At 43.1% G+C, this 20670-nt stretch overlaps 1 protein-coding gene across 1 annotated transcript; it reads left to right on the plus strand.

Annotated features, from left to right (window-relative positions):
- Positions 1–9007: 9007 nt before the first annotated feature.
- On the plus strand, positions 9008–15957 carry LOC308106796 (retinol dehydrogenase 13-like). Its single transcript, XM_080458754.1, has 7 exons — positions 9008–9194; positions 9760–9900; positions 10832–11023; positions 11131–11292; positions 12122–12238; positions 12408–12612; positions 14115–15957. The coding sequence occupies exons 1-7, from the start codon at positions 9119–9121 to the stop codon at positions 14209–14211; spliced, it is 990 nt and encodes a 329-aa protein (XP_080314880.1). The 5' UTR covers positions 9008–9118; the 3' UTR covers positions 14212–15957.
- Positions 15958–20670: the final 4713 nt, after the last annotated feature.

A 20670-nucleotide genomic window follows, 5' to 3' on the forward strand; every position in this document is an offset into this window, starting at 1 on the left:
TGTTTGGAGCCACAGAGAAATGTCGTTCCCTCCAGTTGATAATGCGAAGGAACAAGATAATTTGACTTGTGGCCCCAAATGAATTCCCTCAACTTATATTGCAGTGAGGGCCTGTAAAACCTCTGATGTAGGGACGCCCTGAAAACCAAGGACAAGTGTCCTCTAAAGACAGGTGTCCTCTCTTCGAAGGGACACAAGGACAAATTGTAGGACCTGTTGTTAACGAACGAACCAAACATCAAATATGTTATAGAAGAAACGCCGTACCGAGTGAGCCGTACCACTAAAATTGTGCCATAATGACCTTTAAGTTTACACTTCAAAGTTTTTCTTTGTTGTGGCGAAAAGTGTACATGATGAAATTGACTATATTTTTGCTGTATCAAACAATTTGTACTAAAAATTACTACAATCTCAACATAAAGTCAATTTAATGAAACATTCTGGTGCGAAATAGAGTGAAATGTAAAAACAAACCCTCCTATGAATTCTATCATAACATTAATAAAACTAGATTCAGTAAAAATAAAAAGTAAAAATAAAAAGGATAAAAAAAACAAACAGTTGCAGTTTGTCTCCAATCCTGAGTCAAGGGCAACCAGTCATCTGAAGGCTGTTCAACTCTGTTTGAAAGTTACAGAGGGAGATTTTATTCCATTTAGAGAACTGTCTGCTCCTCAATAGCAGATTTCCCTCAGACCAGGACACGGCGAACGCAGACGAGGCCTCGCGTCGACGAGGCCTCGCGTCGATGAGGCCTCGCGTCGATGAGGCCTCGCGTCAACCACGACGATAACAGCCACAAACAGGTTGCTTCACCGGTGAAACCTCAGAACCCCGTTACAGCGCATACATTTCTGTTGGTGCGTACAATCAAGTTTTTTTATAATAGTATTGAAGATTTTCCGTATTTAAAGTAAAGTTTCATGAAAGTAAAGGGGTGAAACTCAAGAATATTCGTCTGATTTATATATATATATATATATATAGTTAGTCATTTTGAAACAAACTGTCTCTCATGTTGCATTTATGAAGTTTCTATTACATTTTAGGATGGTAAACATTTCATTTTTACCTCCACCAAGGACAATATAAAACCGTCCACGTTTGCGAGATAATTTCCCCACAAAGGTGCTCGAGTTTTATTTTTACGTTATTTTATTAATTTTATTTAAAAGAATGTCCCTTCTTCTTCTCTGTATTCATGTATCCCCGTTTTAATGTTAAAAAAAAGAGGAGTATTGATGTTATGTTGGTTTTAATGCAGCGTTTTAACATCTGTTCCACTGTCATTCCTATGAGACGAATACTGACAATGACATGAATGCATCCAATGCTCTGAACATAAGTATATTTAAAAAAAAAAAACATCTGCATGTATTTGTCTGTATGTCTGTTAACAAGATATCTCAAAAACTAATGAGCAAATCTTCATAAAAACTGGTCCACAGGTGCATTTTGCTCAAAGGAAGAATCAATTAAGTTTTAGTGGTGATCAGGCGCTTGTATTTACCAGGCGAGGTCACACCACAAACTGGAGACGTTAAAGGTCGACGATCTAAGACTGTATGACATGACAGGATATTTCTATCTTCTGGACTCACTTCAGCTCGTGGAAACGCTTCACGCTGCTCACATCTGTTGGTTACAAGTCATTTTTTGCTGACAATTGAATTCAGTTCAATTCAATTTTATTTGTAAAGCGCTAAATCACATCAACAAATATCTCAAAGCGCTCTTACAATGATAGAGAACAACAGAACCCAACTAAACCTTTCCAAAGCAGCAGATGTAACAAGCAACAGTGGCCAGGAAAAACTCCCTCGCATGGAGAGAAGTTCATAAGAACTCCCTCTTCAGGAAGAAAGCGTGGGGCGGACCCTAGACTCTGGAAGGGCGGCCATCCGCCTTGACCGGTTGGGGGGAGAAGTACATGGGATAGGACAGGGAGAGAGGAAAAGAAGAGGGAGAGAGAGAGTGGCAGACAGGCGAGATAAATACAAATACTAAGAAAAGTCTATGATGAGCGTTGGTCTGATGATGAACCAATCTCAGTCTGGAGTTTAAGGGCCGTGCCGTTGCGGTGGGGTCCCGGTGCTGTGGTGGGGTCGGGTAGTAGGACCGTCGTAACTCCACTCTGGGAGTCTTGGGTCTGATCCCCTGGATCCTGCTCCCCTCCTGTCAGGGAGAAAAACAGACGGCGGCAGTATCTGGTGGCTCCAGTAATGTTGTTACACAGAGAGAAAGAAAGAAAGACAAGAAACAGAACCTCCAAATGTAGAGTTCCTCCCTTTAACGGGAGAGAGGAAATCCCCTCAGCAGTCTAGGCCTAGAGCAGCTCAACTTAGTGCTCCTAGTTTATTCCTAATGAGAAGCTTTATCAAAGAGGAAGGTTTTTAGTTTACTCTTAAATAAACTAATGGTGTCGGCCCTTCGGACCGAGGCTGGTCGTTGATTCCAGAGTAAAGGAGCCATATGGCTGAAACTCCTGCCTCCTGTTTTACTTTGATGGACTTTAGGGATTACCAACAGTCCTGCATCCTCAGAGCCAAGGGCTCGTGGAGGGTGATACACTTCTAGAAGTTTCTCCATATAGGACGGAGCCTGGTGATGAAGAGTTTTATATGTGATCAGAAGGATCTTGAATTCTATTCTAGATTTAATTGGAAGCCAGTGTAAGGATGCTAAGACCGGGGAGATGTGCTCTCTTCTTCCAGTTCTGGTTAGTAAACCTGCAGCAGCGTTCTGCACTAGCTGGAAGATCCTAACAGGAGTTTGGACATCCTGACATTAGGGAGTTACAATCATCTAATCTTGAAGTCACAAAGGCATGAATATTTTTTTCTGCATCTTTGAAGGACAAGAAGTTTCTAATTTTTGCAATATTCCTTAGATGGAAGAAGGCTGTCCTGGAGACATGTTTAACATGGGAAATAAAGGACAGATCCTGATCAAAAATAACACCCAGGTTCCTAATATCACTGTTAGAGGTTAAGGTACTATTATCTAACCTAATCAGACTATCTGAAAAGTTATCCCTGAGCTTTTTAGGACCTAGGATTATAACCTCAGTCTTGGATGTGTTGAGCATTAAGAAGTTGAAAGACATCCAGAACTTAACGTCCCTGAGGCAGGACTCTAGTTTAACAAGTTGGTCGGCCTGATTGGCTTTAACTGATAAATATAGCTGAGTATCATCTGCATAACAATGAAAAAGTTAATGTTGTGTTTCCTAATAATATTTCCGAGTGGTAACATATAGAGATTAAACAATATGGGTCCGAGGACGGAGCCTTGTGGTACTCCACACAGGACCCGTTCATGCATTGAAGATTTGTTATTTACATGAACAAATTGAAACCGGTCAGAAAAATATGATTTAAACCAGTTTAAGGCTGAGTTTTTAATGCCGACGGCATCTTCTAATCTCCTTAAGAGTATATGATGATGGACAGTATCAAATGCGGCACTAAGGTCCAGAAGAACTAAAATAGATAGAAGAGCTCTATCTGAGGCCGTTAGAAGGTCATTAGTAACTTTTAGCAGTGCAGTCTCTGTACTGTGGTTCATTCTGAAGCCGGACTGAAAGTCCTCTAACAGATTATTCTCGTGCAGGTAATCCTGGAGTTGTTTAGCGACTACTTTCTCCAGAACCTTTAACAGGAAAGGAAGGTTGGAGATGGGCCTGTAGTTTGAGAGAAGGCTTGTGTCTAAGTTTGGCTTCTTAATGAGAGGTTTATTAACTGCTAGTTTAAAGGATTGTGGCACATAGCCTATTGTTAGAGACTGGTTAATAATTGCGAGTATAGAATTATTGATTAGTGGCAGTGCCTCTTTCAGAATTCTAGTAGGAATTGGGTCCAACAGGCTAGTAGTTGGTTTGGCAGAAGAAATAAGGGAATTTAGTTGGACTAGTTGTATTTGCTGAAAGCATTCCAGATGACTGTTAGGTTTAACCAGTTCTTCTGTTATGGGGCTAACGGACGGTAGGGTTTGATGGATGTTATCCCTAAGCGTTGTAATTTTATTTTGAAAGAATTTCATGAAGTCCTCACTACATATATTGATAGGAATGGTGGGCTCGAAGCTATTTTGGTTCTTGGTCAGTTTGGCTACCGTACTGAAAAGAAACCGGGGTTGTCCTCTATTAAGGATGAGTAGTAATTAGTTCTACTTCTACTCAGAGCTTTCTTATAAGTTTTGAAGCTATCCTTCCAGGCTATATAATCTAGGTCTGTTTTTGTTGAACGCCAAGTTCTTTCTAATCTACGGGAGCGTTGTTTAAGCTTGCGGGTTGATGAGTTAAACCATGGGGATGACTTTTCCTGTTTTTTAATTTTCATTTTTTGAGGAGCTATGTCGTCTAGCGTTGTTTTTAGCATATCTGTCAGACTGTTTGTTAGGTATTCAATATCTGAGCTAGCAACAGTATACGGGTCAGGAAGATTCACTACTGATTCTATAGCAGAGGGAATTCTTTCCTTGAATTTAGTTACTATGTTATCAGAGAGAGACCTGGTTAACACGGCTTTAGCCGGAGGGTTATAACTATTTAGAACAAAGTCAAAGGTTATTAAGAAGTGATCTGACAGGAAATCATTGTGAGGAGAGATGGTCAGATGCTCTATACTCAAACCATAAGTTAGAATAAGGTCTAGGGTGTGTAGATGTTTATGGGTAGGCCCGTCTACTACCTGAGAGAAACCTAGAGAGTCAAGTGTAGATCTAAAGCTGGCACTGAAACTATCATTTTCTACGTCAACATGAACATTGAAGTCTCCTACCATGATAACCTTATCTTTAGTCAGGGCTACATCTGACAACAATTCAGAGAATTCAGTTAAAAAAGTTGAATAAGGTCCAGGAGGACTATAAATGATTACAAATGCTACAGAATTTCATATTTTATTTGACGGGTGTCGCATGGTCATGCTCAGACTCTCAAAAGAACTAAAGTTGGATTTTGGGTTAATATTTATTAGTAACTGAGAGTTCTAGATGGCTGCCACGCCCCCTCCTCGACAACTTTCACGAGCTTTTTGAGTGTTAGTATGACTTGGAGGGGAGGCTTCATTTAGACTAACATACTCATCTTTACGTAGCCAGGTTTCTGTTCATCCAAAGAGATCAATGTGTTCGGTTATCAGATCATTGACTAGAAGAGCTTTGGATGATAAAGATCTAATGTTTAGGAAACCACATTAAATTTTTTTGTCTTGATGTTGTCTAGTTTCACACTTGATACGGATTCAGTTTTTGTAGTCATTAGAAGTTGTTTTCCTAGGTTTAGATAGTTTTATACTTGTGGTGATCCGAGGGATAGACACAGTCTCTATGGGATGTTTGACTAAGTTAGCTAAGGTTGGTGACTGCCGAGAGGGAAACTCAGAGAGGCGTGTAGGACTGCGACTCTGTTGCCTAGTCCCCAATCTGGTGCGTCAGGATGGAGGAGCTAAGCTTTTAACTATGTTTCTAGATAAGAGGTACGCTCCATCCAACGTGGGATGGATGCCGTCCCTCCTGATGAGACCAGGCTTGCCCCAGAAGGACTTCCAATTATTAATGAAGCCTACCGAGTTACTGGGACACCACCCTGACAGCCAGCGGTTAAAAGATGACGTGCGGCTAAACATCTGGTCACTGATGAGGTTCGGGAGGGGGCCAGAGAAAACTACTTCGTCTGAAATGGTCCGCGCGTATGTGCACACTGACTCTACGTTAGCTTTGAGGACCTCAGACTTCTTCAGGCGAACGTCGTTTCCACCGCGGTGGATTACAATCAGTTTAAATCTGCGTTTACTCTTGGTCATTAGCTTTAGCTGGGACTCAATGTCGCCTGCTCTGGTCCCGGGAAGGCAGCTAACTGTGGCCGCTGGTTGTCCTAGGTTAACGTGTCTCACTATAGAGGAGCCAATAACCAGCGTGTCCTTCTCAACCAGCGTGCTGCTGAGTGGGGCAAACATATTGGAGACACTGACGGAGGCCTGCGGGGTGTAGCGGGGGTGTCCGGTAGACTTCTTGCTGCTACGTTTACACCCTGGCAGTCACCCAACCGCCCAGTTCCCCCGGCTGCTCGGGGGCCACTGAGGGGGGGGGGGGGGGGCTAAAGTTAGCAGCTACCTGCGCTGCTAAGCTAGAACGCTCCGCTCCAGCTAAACCTGGCGGGGGGCTACTAGCTACAGGGCTAGCCCTAAGCTCGACAGAGAGACGGTCCTCAAGCTGACTCAGCCTCGCCTCAAGTGCTGCAATAAAGCTCCAGGTCACAGGTCCCTGTGTCGGTAACTGAGGTCGAGGTGGAGCTAAACATCTGACATTTGGAGCAGGAAAAAATAGTAGGGGAGGAGGGGGAAGCCATGACGAGACCGGTGCTAATAGGAGCTAAAACAGAGCACAAACAGAGAGAAACTGGAAGGCAGTCACCTTTTCGGTTTAGGAATCCGGTTCTTTCCGTCCAGTAGTTGGGTTTAGTCGCTCACCTGCTCTGAGCACTGAGACAACAGTTCAATACAGGAGCTGCTGACGGCTCAAACAATAAGCTGTATTTACAGTTAAAAAAAAAAAAGAAGCATAAACGTTATCTGGAAAACAAAAGAACATATCTGTCTTCACTTGAGTAAAGTGTGCAGCTCACATGATTCCATTAGCAGATGATGCCTGTCCATAATGTGTCATTAACTCCTTGTGGGGCATCATAGTTGTTAATTCCCCCTTATTATATAAAGCAGTTTGAATTTACTCACTTTAAAGATCTAAGTTCACAATAATTACACAGCACTTTATCTTTTTTTTATTTAATTTATTTATTGATAATGTTCAGTAAAAGATGTGAGTTTATCTCCAGGAGCTTGTGGAAGACATCCAATGAGAAGATCTTGTAATATTCTTTAACAACGCCCGAGTGTTGAACGCCTCCAGACGCTTCATTAAGTTCTCTGCTGAGGCTGAAATAGCGGAAGACGTCCTGACTTGCCAGGGCCCAGTCTCACCACATCCGCTTCACGTAAGGCCTCTGAAATGGTGTGTGACTTGAGTGTCTGGGTCATACTGGATGTTTTTGGACCACGAAAGATTCCATGGCAGCAGCATCTCATTTCTTTCTGCTCCAGAATCGTCCAGCAAACCAACCCCGGGGCTCCGACTCTCCCTCATTTTCGTCTTGGTCTTTTATCTCCAGTTGTCGATGACCTGCTCTGTTGGCTTCTGCCATATCTGCCACACCGACGTCTTCCTCTCCTCTTGTTCAACCCTCGCTGCAGAAGCTGCCGTTTCTCAGTCAGCTTCTCCTCCAGAGTTCCGGCCTTCCCCCTCCAGGCCTCTCCTGGTTCCAGGTCCGGGCCCGTTTCCTCAGCCACAACTTGGGTGGTGAGGCGGAGAGCTTCTGAGAGAGAGTCCTTGTTCTCAAGTTGAAAGACGGCCGTGCCATTCGTCCTCAGCTGGACGTCCTCCACGGTGTTCTGCTGTGTCTGGCTGCCCGAGGAGGCGGTGGTGTTTTTCTTCCTCTCCTCCTCCAGCAGTCTGCTCATCCTCCTCAGCTCCTCCTCCAGAGAGTTCACTTCAGAGCGATGCTCATCCTTCACACTCTGCAGCTCTGTCTCCAGTCTGGAGACCATGAACCCCATTAGATTATTAGAAAGATAGCTGTTGGCCTGCTGGTCTAACAACTGGCACCCCACTTTGCGAAAGGCACAGCGGAGGTCGTGAATTTCCTGGTCGCAATTGAGAAGCGTGTCAAACAGCTGTTCCCTGTGCCGCTGGAGCTGTGTGATATGCTGGACCATCTGATCAAATACAGTCTGATTGTCCGGATGAGCAGCCCTGTGAGGTCCAGGACGCCAGTCTCCTCCTGCTGGATCATTCATCTCCATATTCCTTCACTCTGCAGGTCAAACCCTGATTTTAATTTCAAGAGCTTGCCCTGTGCACAGTGGACAACGTGTTTGTGTTGACGAAGCAAAGTCCTCACAACCTGGGTCGTTAATAAAAATGTGCGTGAAATGAACCACGAACTGTAAAACGGTGTGTCTGGCAGTCCAGAGTGTGACGTCACAATGCGCGCTTCCGCTTCTATGGCAACGGCTTGGTTTCCTCTGAAGATGTCGAAGGAAGTCAGGGTTATTGTGGTCTTGAAAATAATATAATGTCAATTAGCATAATCCTGAATCCTGCTATGGAAGTTGTAGTGAGCGCAAATCAATTGCGCTGAGATTTTTTATTTTTATTTGTGCACTTTAATAAAGTTGCCGGCCTGCATGCAGTTCTTGTCTTCACCATTGGGGTGTGGGGGCGCTAGTCTTAAACGTCACTTTAAATCAGACAGGCGCTCAATGTCAAACACGGAAACTTTGTAAATTTCGGATTTCCTAATAAAAATAAGTTGAGGGACTCTGATCAGGGTCTGTGGAGGCTTCTAGCTGAAGGTAATGTCGATATACTGTATAATAATTCAGCAATGAGTTTTATATGATGGTGATGAGGACTGGATGTCTTTTAGTCTGGACCTTTTTTTTTTCTCTAATTCTGATGGTCAAGCGTGTTCGGTGTCACTTATTGGTTTGTTGATGCGTGTTAACGTATTTCAGAGGTTATTTTGTGCATGTTAATGTGGATTTGATTCCAGGTGGAGTCGCACTTTTTATTTTTTTCATTGACGTTCATATGACTTCCAGACAACGCGTCCAGGAAATTCATACAAAAAACTTTTATTGTGGCTTCAGGGCCACAGTTGGATACCAGTTTTGGGTCAGTGGGGTAGACAAGTAGGCTTGTATAATGGATGCGTTTTGACGTTTTTGTTCTATATAATGTCAGAATGTTCAACCGAAAAGAAAGAGTTGTCAAAGAAAGGCTATAAAACACACAATTACAAAGCATTGAGTAGGTATTTGGCTTTTGTTTTGTTTGCAAATGGAGAAATCGTTAAAAAAAAAAAAAAAAAAAAAATATTCGTCTTATTCTGAAAGTCCCAGACGGTGCAGTCCACACCCCCACTTTCTTCCTGACAGCCGCCACTACAAAACCGAAGAGACTCACAAAGGGTGACTTTTATTATCTAATGATTAACACAACATCCCCGTTACCGTTGATATCTCTACTAGATTAGTGAATTAGTCTAAAAACTATGCAGAGCTTCGCAGATGCCGTCAAGGACTTCGCAGAGGAACATGTGGCTGGTCTCACGGTTGCAGCTGTCGCAGGTAAACAACAACATTATAAACACAGTGAACACTGTACAGCATTCTCTGTGGGTGAAGGTGATCGAATGTCACTGACACTGAGCATGTGCAGTTAGTAGTTTGCACGGTATAACTCATCAAACAGGGGTGGGGGGGGGGGGGGGGGGGTGCTGTTACCTCAAACACAAAATCACATTGTTAATGTGAAAACTTTGTTAAGTTAGGAAAGGGGAAACTTTGTTTATTCGTCTCTTTACATTTTAATATCATCCATCATCCAAGCCAAAGAATGCCAGTTCAAGTGGGGAGTGTATTTCACAAGACTCCTCCTAGTTGTGAAACTCTAGAAATACCAGTTGAATACTCACTCGAGGATTAGCAGCATAGTTATGAGTATCAGAGAATTTCAGCACTCCAGTTTTCATCTATAGAGCTCACCTCCTTTGTGTGTTATATCTCACTTTAAATTCATAATACCATACATCAATAATAAAAAAAAAAAACAGCACTTAAACAACGAAAAATGAAAGACACAGTAGAAGGTCTCTTTGTTGTTGTCGTGTAGTTAACAGTATTGTCCTCCCAGCGCTCGGTGTGCTGGCCCTGCGCAGATGGATGGCAGGGGGAGTGTGTCGGAGCAAGGCCAGGCTGGATGGGAAAACAGTCCTGATCACCGGAGCCAACACTGGCATTGGGAAGGAGACGGCCTTGGATATGGCCCAGAGAGGTGAGGACGGGAGGAGGCTTCTGCTGACGCACACACACACACACACACACACACACACACACACACACACACACACACACACACACACACACACACACACACACACACACACACACACACACACACACCACAACAACTAGGGTGATTTGCACTTTCACAAATTGATTCAGTCTTTTTTTTTTTTTTTTTTAATGTTACTAGGATCCACTCCCTGAATTCCATCTGACCAGTGACACACACCTGCCCTGGTCACCTTTCTGTGAAGCCAGCTGTAATACTGACCCTCTCTTCTCTCCAGTTCTTTCACCCCCCCCCCCATACATCTGCATCTCAAAGTTAAATTCAAAGAGTGAAGCGTTCATGTATATTTTTTCACATGAACTGAAATATTTTTTTTCTTCAATTCTTCCTCCTGCACACCAATTCTCACTCACAGGTCTTTTACTCTCTTATCGTGTTTTTTCTTTGTCACTTGAGTTTTCACCTCACCTGCACTTTGGGTCTGAAGGGATACAAACACCAAGAGTCTCAGGTACAGAGGCATTGTTGAAGGGTGAGCAGAGAAGCATCGCAGGTGGGGTAGTGAGTCATGACAGGTGGAGGAGTGAGACATGACAGGTTGAGGAGTGAGACATGATAGGTGAAGGAGTGAGGCATGGCAGGTGGAGGAGTGAGTCATGACAGGTAGAGGAGTGGGGAGTGAGGCATGGCAGGAGGAGGAGTGAGGCATGGCAGGTGGAGGTGGTTGCTTTGAAAGGATTATTGAAACACTAAAACCAGACTGAACAGTTAAAAGTCTGGTGATACCTGAGCTATGTTGTGTAAATGAAATAATATGGTTCCAGGGCCAACATGGCAGCCATTGTTTACCTTGACTTGTATAAAAGTGCTTCTGTCCATATGCACTTCCAGTGTTTTGTGTTGTGTGAAGGAGCCAGAGTGATCCTGGCCTGCAGGGACATGACCAGAGCTCGCATCGCAGCCGATGACATCCGGCAGCAGAGCGGAAACGGAAACGTAGTGGTGAAAAAGTTGGATCTTGCCTCCCTGCAGTCGGTCAGAGACCTGGCCAAAGACGTGGAGGAGAGCGAGGAACGCCTGGACGTCCTCATTAACAATGCGGGTATTTTATAGTGGTACTGCCGTCTTGTCACTCTATGATTGCATCACTGCACTAATCTTTCCTCTACTATTTTTTTTTTGGTTTGTTTGTTTGTTTCTTGTGGTTAGGTATCATGATGTGTCCAAAGCTTCAAACTGAGGACGGGTTTGAAATGCAGTTTGGCGTCAACCACCTGGGACATTTTCTCCTAACAAACCACCTCCTTGACCTGCTGAAGAAGTCGGCTCCCAGTCGCGTGGTCATCGTCTCGAGCCTGGCACACGAGAGAGGTAAAATCTGTCAACTGATCTTCCCTCGCATGTCTCCAGTTGGTTCACAACCCTGCAGCATGATTACTCACTGGAACACATAACTCCTTTTCTGGCTTCCCTCCACTGGATGTCTGCACATTTTAAAATTCAGTTTAAGATTCCTGCTTTTACATCACTTGAATCGTCTCGCCTCTCTGAGCTGCTTCACCTCGAAGGTCCTGCTGGGTGCCTCGGGTCAGTGGGTCAGCTGCTCCTGGACGTACCGAGGTCCAAACGGAAGTTCAGAGGGGGCGGAGCTTCAGTGCCACTGCACTTCAGACTGTCCATGTTTAAAACTAAGATTAAAATCCATTTTTATTTATTTAGTACCAGCTTGGCACTCTGCTCCTGTTTTTATTGCTGCCATTGTATTCTTGTATTCTGCTGCTCAGTCTCAGCTGCAGATTCTTCACTATGCATTAGGTTTTAAAGTGTGAATCTGGCTTCCCCTGGGGGGGCGCCCATGAGCCTCAGTAACTGGCGGTCAGGTAGATTTCTTTCTACAGCAGGATTATTTCCCTCCATAATTATTTTATGCCTGAGTTTGTTGTAAAGGTCATGGAAACACATTTAAATTGTACAATAAGAATAAAAAGTGATACGTGCACACAGTTTCAGACTATATATAAAGACTATAGATCTTAAGAGCTGTGAACTGTCTGGCAATCCACTAAAAATCAACACTTGTGGCTCAAGCTTCACACGCTCGCCACTCCTCACTTCAAAAACTCCCTCCTGTGTATATCCATTCAGAAAGATCTGCATTTTCAGAGTCATTTTTGCCTAAAATATAAACTGTGTCTTGCAGGTCAAATACACTTTGACGACATTAACTTGGATAAACACTACAATCGTGAGAAAAGCTATTGTCAGAGCAAGCTTGCCAATGTCCTCTTCGGCAGAGAACTGGCTGCAAGACTGCAAGGTGACGTACAAACACGTTCACTATACGTTATTTAGACTGCTTTTTTCCCCTGAAGCTTTTGTTGTGTATCTATGCTTCATTCTCAGTCCTTTCTTGGAGTGTCAACATCTTAAAAGAAGTTTGTTGCACAGTGAACTAACACTTGACTGGATGGATCCACCTTCTCCAGGCACTGGAGTGACGGTGTACAGCCTCCACCCGGGGGTCATCCGCACAGAGTTGTCCCGCCACTTGTTGCCTACCTTAGCTCTCTGGCAGAGGATGATCATCGGAATATTTAAGTGTCTGATTAAAAGTCCCTGGGAAGGAGCCCAGACCACCATCTACTGCGCGGTGGAGGAGAGCCTGGTGAATGTCAGTGGACTCTACTACAGGCAAGTCGACCCGACTGCAGATGTACAGTACATAGTCTTAACCTCCACATGCAACAAGTTTGGGAGGCTGGTGGTTTATTCCATTTACTCTCTGCGGTGTAAAAACAAGTTTTAATGCAAGCATTTTCCATCAGGCAGATTTGTTAAAGTGTATTAAACTATGATGTTGTGCCAAAAGGTACATCAGAGCGGCAAAATTCTTTCAAAACTGCTGGTGTTGAAGTTCATTTTCTATCACACATCAAAATACATAGTTCATTAGAACGAACAAATATAAAGCGAGAACGGGCACTTGGTAGAGCGCAGACCTTTGCAGAACAATGTTAATGTATATTAGCATTTCTGTGTGATTTTATTTTTAGTCAATGTTTCGGCAAATCAAAGATCAGCTTTTCTTCTAGAACCAACCTGGGAGGCTCCAGGCAGAAAAAGTTGTGAACCACTGGTTTAGATGAATGTTTATGAATTATTTATTTTTTGTTATTTAATTGCTGTATTTGCAATTTATTTAATTGAGCGTCATTTTCGTCTCAATTTACAAAAAGTCTAAATTATTACTATATCTAGAGCTACACTCGGTAGAGCGCAAACTTTCGCCAACAACACATTTGTTTGGGGAACCAAGTTAGCATTGCTAACATGTTAGCTGTTAGCTCATATCAATGCTCGCTAGGTAGGTCAGGTAGCAACATCTCAGTGTGAAACACTGCAGGGAGCGTCTCCATGGCAACAGACGCTGATCTCCATGAGGTGCCTCTCTCATCGGCGTTGTATCTGAATTTCTTTTGCAGCTTTGGGGGATTTATTCAAAAACGATTAACCGTTAACGTTGGCGAGGGCAATGAAAAGAGGAGGAATCCGTGTTTAGTGTGACTACCCGTTTTTCCTTTAAGACCGTTTTTGAAGGATCTTTGCTGGAAATTCGGTTCTGACATTTCTAAATAAAAAAATAAAAACTTCTTCAGGCGAGCTCAAATTGAGTTATGACACTACCTACATGCATTTGCTATATGGTTGGAATTATTATTATGATAAAATTATTATAAAGAAATATGGAGCCAGTAAGATATTTTTACATTATAACATACAAATGTAATAATTGCAAACTTTACTAGTTTATTTGTCCATTTAATGGTTTTCTGTGACGCCTCGTCTAGTTGAGGGTCTTGGTTGTTTGGAGAGGATCCAAGCTGCTGTGGTCCAAAGCAGGAGACCCGCCGTGTTTCGTCCATCAGAGGGGAAAGACGGAGAGACAACCACCCGCTCACACACTCACAATACCGACGGGCAGTTCAGAGACAACAGTTAATCTCTCCTGTGTGAAGAAATCAGTTTACCCTCATGCACGCACAGGAAGAACATGCAAACTTCACACACACCTGTTTGACAGGTCATTCATTTATTCATCACAGAATTGGGGTGTAGCACATCAGACATGATTATATCAAGATTTTGGGAGACTTTTTAAGTAATTTCTTCTTTGTTTTCATTCCTCTGTACAGTGATTGTGCCCCCAAGACTGCGGCGCCGCAGGCCCGGGACGATGCTGCAGCCAAGGAGCTGTGGGACCTCAGTGCTTCCATGGTTGGTCTGGCTTAAACATGGCTGCCGGCCGTCTGGGGAGTTGGCAAAGCACACCCCCATCTTTATTATTAACTGATATATGAAAGGAAATGACATTGATTGAGATTTTATTTCTTTGAACATTTTCAGAACAAAGGTTTGCACTATTTACTCAAGTGGAAATGATTTATTATTCAGAATGTGCACAATTTATTGAGATTTGCTTTTTTTAATGTTAGCTCTGCAATGCTGCTACCTGTATCACAACGATTTATTAATGAAATATTTTCCATTATCTTTTAATATCTACAATACTAACATGCCTCTGGGGCAGGAGTGTACAAACCTTTTTTACCAAGGGCCACACATGGAAAAATACACAGCCGGGCCACACACTTGACGTGAGGTATATTTATTGCCTCTGCTGGTTTATTTTCGCGGTGCCCAATTATATATTTTTTTGTTATTACTATACAATCAAAATAAAATTAAGTAAATATTTAAAAACTACTAAATACTGCATTGTGACATGTGATAAATTGCAGGACTAGTTGATATTGAACGAACCAAATATGTTATGGAAGAAACACACTTATTTAAAAGCACATAAACACTGAACCAATATACAGTTGTAAACAACAAATATACATATATGCACATGTATATAATATATACAAAGATGTATACAAAATACATTCTAAATGAAATTTTACTTCAGGGGCCACATACAGTCCAGTTTCATCTTCAGTGGGCTGGAGCAGTAAAATATTGCTATAATAATTTTAAAATTTACCTTTGAATGTTTTTCTTTGTTGTGGTCACAGTGTACGTGATGAAATTGTCAATAATTTTGCAAGACCAAAAGATTTGTACTGAAAATGACTACAATCTCAACATAAAGTCAATTTTAATGAAACGTTCTGGTGCAAAATACAGTAAAATGTCCCCAAAAAATACAACTCCTATAAATCCTATATACCTTGCTTGGTGGTTTGTGGGCAGGAAGCCTGTTGCGGCCAGTTTTGAGCCACGGGGTAAATGGCGACTGGACGGCTCGCTGCCTTAAACAGTGGCGCTAAGTTTCATGTTTGGGCCATATTCCAGTATGTTATTGGGGTTTGCCACGGGCCAATCAGAAATGAATGGCGGGCCGCAGTTTGCCCGCGAGCCGTAGTTTGGGCACCCCTGCTCTGGGGGAATAAACCCTCATGGTTTTAAAATTACATTTTACATGACATTAAATCCGCAAGATTGCTTAATTTTTTTTAAGGAATCACACAATTTTAAATATAGAAGAAGGGAATTATGTTGCGAGCACAACCATTATATATCACCAAAATTGGTCTGAATGTAGTGAAGCATGTGAAAGAAGGTTTATGACCATCCGCAGGCTGAAAATGCAGTATGTGGGTCCCACATGTTGCGTAAAGGATTTGACCTTTAGCGGTGCGGTTAGTGAGCGGTGGATCCTCCAGCGGGTGTAGAGAGGGAGTGGACGCCTCGGGCACGGAGAGCAGTTAGGATACACCCAGCGTATCCACCAGACTCATCCACTCACTCGGTGCCTTTTCGTGTGTCTGTGCGTGTCTGTGGTATTTTTTATATTACGGATGTTGTTTGTTCTGTTCTGACAGGGTAATTCTACTGCTTTGCTGTCCCGCTTGACGTTTTGTTTTTTGTTTGTTTTTTATTTACCCAAAAGTACTCTGTATGAACAAAGTGTGCAACACAAAACCAGCAACAAGGTCGTATTTTTGACAATAAATTACAGATGAAAAGTGACGTTTCTCGTGGAAGTTATTAATTATGGAAGACTGACGGCTGTGAGCAAATAGAAATAAGTAGAAATACACAATACTGTATATACTGCTTCTTCCGGGATGACAGCACTGTTTTGATGATGAAAAGGACAAACTTATGTTGAAGGTGGTTCATATATTTTAATATATCAACTGAGAGCACTTACAACAAGAGAAGAAGTATTTATTTATTTATTATTTTTTTTAAAAGAGAAATGGATCCACTCCATCCAAATTGGACACATTTGCACATCTACAGCTTTAAGTCATCCGCTCTATTACCACACAGGTAGAGTATGGGAAGCACGCGACTTAATGATCACCCTGTTAAGATTCATCAGCTGAGCGTGTGACTGAAGTCTTCCAAGCTTTTATGTCGGTGGGTTTGAAGATTGTCAGCGTTTTAGTCATGCATCACAATCACTCACCTGATTTTCATATTCCACTAAACCAGTTATGTCAACCGCATTGTGCAGTTTGTTCGTCTGTGTCATATCCGCTTCGGTTCCTGTTGGCTCACAAACTTTATCATGACAAAACCTTTCTGCCAGCAGTGCCGCATGAACCCTTCCATTGAGCCACAAAGTATTATTATTATTATATAAAGTATTATTTCAGAGGATAGTCACCAAGGATGAATAAATGTATTAGTTACAGTCAGAACACAGTGTCACTGCGGGTCGTTATACAGTTGAAAAGTCACACACTTCATCTTCAGCCAACCTGATCAAACTTTAACATAAAGTAAAGGCATTACACAGTTTAGATCATCTTACTGAAAATCATTTAACTTCAAAGAAGCACAAATAACAGCCTTCAGCGTGCGCACCAACCGTGATGGGGGATTGAATTACCCCACCGGCTCTCTGCCTTTCCGGTATCTGCAGGTAATGTCATGCACATGCCCTTATCAGTTCTCCGTCCAACGGATACAGAATCTATAGCTGGGCTGGAAAAGTGATAAGGAGATGTGAGCGACCACAGTACCACAAAGGCATCTATTCGATCTCTGAAGTATGAGGGACCCCCCCCCCAAAAAATAAAAAGACCCCTGAGACTGAAAAGTCTGTGCAGAAGTTTTTAAGTCCTAAACCAAGGGTTTCACAGAGCAGCCGTCCAGCGCCTCACAATCCTGACCCCCGAAGCAGGTTTCTTAGGTGAGGAGAAGACGTTGTTTCACTTCCATCATTGGACCGGAGTAGAAGAAAGGTCCTCCTCCGTCACTCTTTACCAGCCGGCTTCTGGTTCCTCACGCAGCATCGGACCCGCTCAGCTTCGCCCAGTCACTAGTAGGTTCCCGCAGCAGTGGCCCTTCACTGCTTGACTGCTGGCAAACCTTTGAGACACACCCCATTGATGAGTTTTATTTCCTCGCAGCCCCGCCTGGCTCGGGGGTATTTCTGCGCTGCCATTGGTTCACACTCTAAACTCACCATACCTGCCCCCTGGCTCCTGGGCGATGGAGCCAAATAGTTCTCCCAGCTGTCAGTCAGCGGGGAGATCAGCCAGTGGGACGACAGCGACCAGGCTCGGTGGGTGTGTTCGCCACAGGTGTGGCTGAGAAGCACATTCCAATATGTACATACCTGTCAGCTCCTCTGGTATTCAGCTGCTCCAGGAGAGTGAGCCCTCTGTTGACCATTGGCTCTCCCCTGTCCTCCTCATGGGGCCTCGGCAGAGGGAGAAGGAAATAGCTCCTGATTCCGCTGCACAAAATAAGCATTTTTCAACACATGCTGTTTGTCTTTTCAATTGCTTCCTTAAGAACGCTGCTTCCTTTATTATTGTGGAATCCCATTCAATAACGGCGTCACTGTCATGACCAGCACAAAGAAAACACGTCCAAAACCAATAATGTGGCCGCTATGTTGGAACGCAGAGGCTTGCTTTCTGCCTTCAAGGCAGTTTTGAGTGTAAACATATGGAAGTCACTCAGTTCAACAAATCCCAAGCCATTCTTCAGTTGTGAAACTATGCGCGCAAAAGATCTTAAATAAGAGCGTGCAACTTTTCTTTATACAAATTGTAAATCTCACTGTACTCGCTGATGTGTGGTGTCAGTTTGCATACAGGTGCATGCAGTGGCATGTCCACCCCCCCCCCCCCCCCCCCCCCCAGCAAAGAACATCAGATCATCTGCGTCTGTTTGCTCCCTCCACAACTCATAAAGCCTCAACGAGAATGTGTGTGTGTGTGTCAAGGGGAGATCTGCGTCGTCTGGCCCCTCTGGTATGCAGGATTCATTCTTTTCTTCTCAATTCGAGCTATTTTTTCCTAACTTCTTCTCTCCCTCCATCTGTCCCACCTTGTCCCTTCATCTTACAGGCGATCCTCCTGTCTTTCAGTCCCTCTCTGCTGCTGCCAGGGTACAGAGGTGAACAGTGTGCGCCTGGGGCAGGTGCGGGAATGCAGGATTGCAGCATTCGTGGGCCTTGAGCAGGAAAGAGCATGGCAGCCAACAGAGTGACTGCCTTTGAACGGGTCTGAACACGCGTTCAGCTGAATCAGAGCCGCCGCAGTGACTCAGGATCTCCGTGTCGCCAGACATCAGCAACAGTTTTCATCAGTACTTTCTGACTTATATATTTGCATATAATCCTATTTGGGCTTGCAGGTTCCCGGGAGCCCAGAAACATAACCATGACTAATGTGAAGTTATTTAGTGCACTTAATGCTCCCATCAAAACCTTCCTAATGCTGATATCATGATATTTTCCCCAGTTTGCCATCATGTAACTCAACGTATTGAGTTGTCGAGTGAGACGTCCCTAATGAGTGACTGAACTATGGTCTAAACACATTATGTATCAGGTTAAGCCTAATGCAGTGTTGTCAGTTCAGATCCGAATCTTCTCTATTGAGCAGTAAAGTAAGGTGACACTAATGTTTTTAACTATACCAGGAATGTGTGGCGTTACAATCAAAATAAGTTAAAACCCGACAACACTTGCAGATGTTATTCTCAGTTTGTGGCTGCGGGGTGACGGGGAGGTCGGCGCTTCCACCTCATTGTGAGAAATACTAGTTTGGCCTGAGAGTCTTTCTGTGTGGGGTTTGCATGTTCTTCCCGCCTGCCAGTGGATTTTCTCTGGATACTCCACTTTTCTCCTACAGTCCAAAAAAAACGGCTTTTCAATTTAATTTTTGCTTCAAAGTTGCAGTGGTGAATGTGAGCGTCTTTCTGTCTCTGGGTTTACCTGGTGAACTACCTCTCGTCCACATTCAGCCAGAGTCGGCGCCAACAGCACTGTATACGATGGAGCCGTACTGAAGACGGATGGATGGTGCTGGACTGATGGAAAGAAATGGGTTTCATTTTAAGATTGCTGATATAGAAATCAGATTAGTCAGGTACCTCTTAAAGCTGGAAAACACAGGTACAATCAACCTGTCTACTGCTGTTTGTACCATCAGGATAAAAGGAATAGATCTGCAGTACATCTTGTTTTCTTGAGATTTTGTGTTGATTCACAGCAGCTCTGCTGTTTTTCAGGTCATGTTGTAGTTGCAGTGAATTAAAAATGGATTTGTTTTGTTTTCGTCATTCTGATATTTTTTTTCTCAGCTATAATTTCATATTTTGTTTCCTGGAAACACGTGATCCTGAATCAAAACTGTATAAATGAAACTATTTTTATGTAACTGTTCTACCAGGGTTCTACTGGGGGTTTGATGTTATCCCGGGAAACACATGATGAAAAGCAGAATAAAATGGCAGTCCGTCACAAAGAGACAAACTTCTTACAATTATTTGCAGTACTTTCTTAGTATGCATTTTACTAGTGGGAGGAAGCTGAAGATCCTGTAGAAACACTACAAAAGGAGAAAATGAAAAATTCACACAGAAAAGTCTCTTCCTCCAGCAGGTTTGAATCAGGAACCTTTTAAATGTGAAGTCAAAATGTTAAAGACCAACTCATTGTTTTTAACAACCAAAATATATATATATGGCAAAATATACACGTGATAGGGGGGAAAAAACTACAAATGTGATTATTAAGATTGCCCATTATGACTTTTTGTCAACATTGATAACTGTTTTATTTTTAAACGATAAAATACGTCAAATAATCAAAACCAATGAATTGACAATATTACATTTATATTGTGTGCTTTTGTAAGTCATGAAACATTTGTTTTGTGTTGTAAATGTCGTTATCGTAGCCCAACTTACTCATTATGTGTTTCCACACCAACGCAAGAGAACGAATGAGCACAAAAAAAGGCAAAGTTGTTACACAATTTACAATATTCAATATCAACGTCGAAGTTTCTAGAGCACAGAGGTAAATGTTGACGTAAATAATAGAATAAATGAATGAGATGACAACAGTCGGAAATAGTCATCGATTGTATGTTGTTGAAACAGTATTGTCAGTGCGACCTCATGAATTGTGGGAAACAGAGAAAAGGCAGGTCCTTTTGGGGGAATCAGGGGTGTTAATAAGAATTCCAGGGCCCGGGCTGGTTGGAGGATGTGGAGACTGTTGTGAGAGGGGTGTTTGAGCCCCGCGGCGGCGCTCTGTCACCGGGGATAACAGCATTGTTGAGTGAGCACACAGACAACAGGGGAGGCGCTGAGTCAGCTGTCTGCCCGGTTTAGCTCACGCTGCGTTGCCCCGCACTGTTCTACACATGGTTCCCATCAGCTCCTCAAGTCAGGTTTCAACGCTCTCACAGCGCTATTCAAAGAGGC

Source organism: Lipophrys pholis (assembly GCF_963383615.2).
Source record: "Lipophrys pholis genome assembly, chromosome: 2".
NCBI lineage: Eukaryota > Metazoa > Chordata > Actinopteri > Blenniiformes > Blenniidae > Lipophrys > Lipophrys pholis.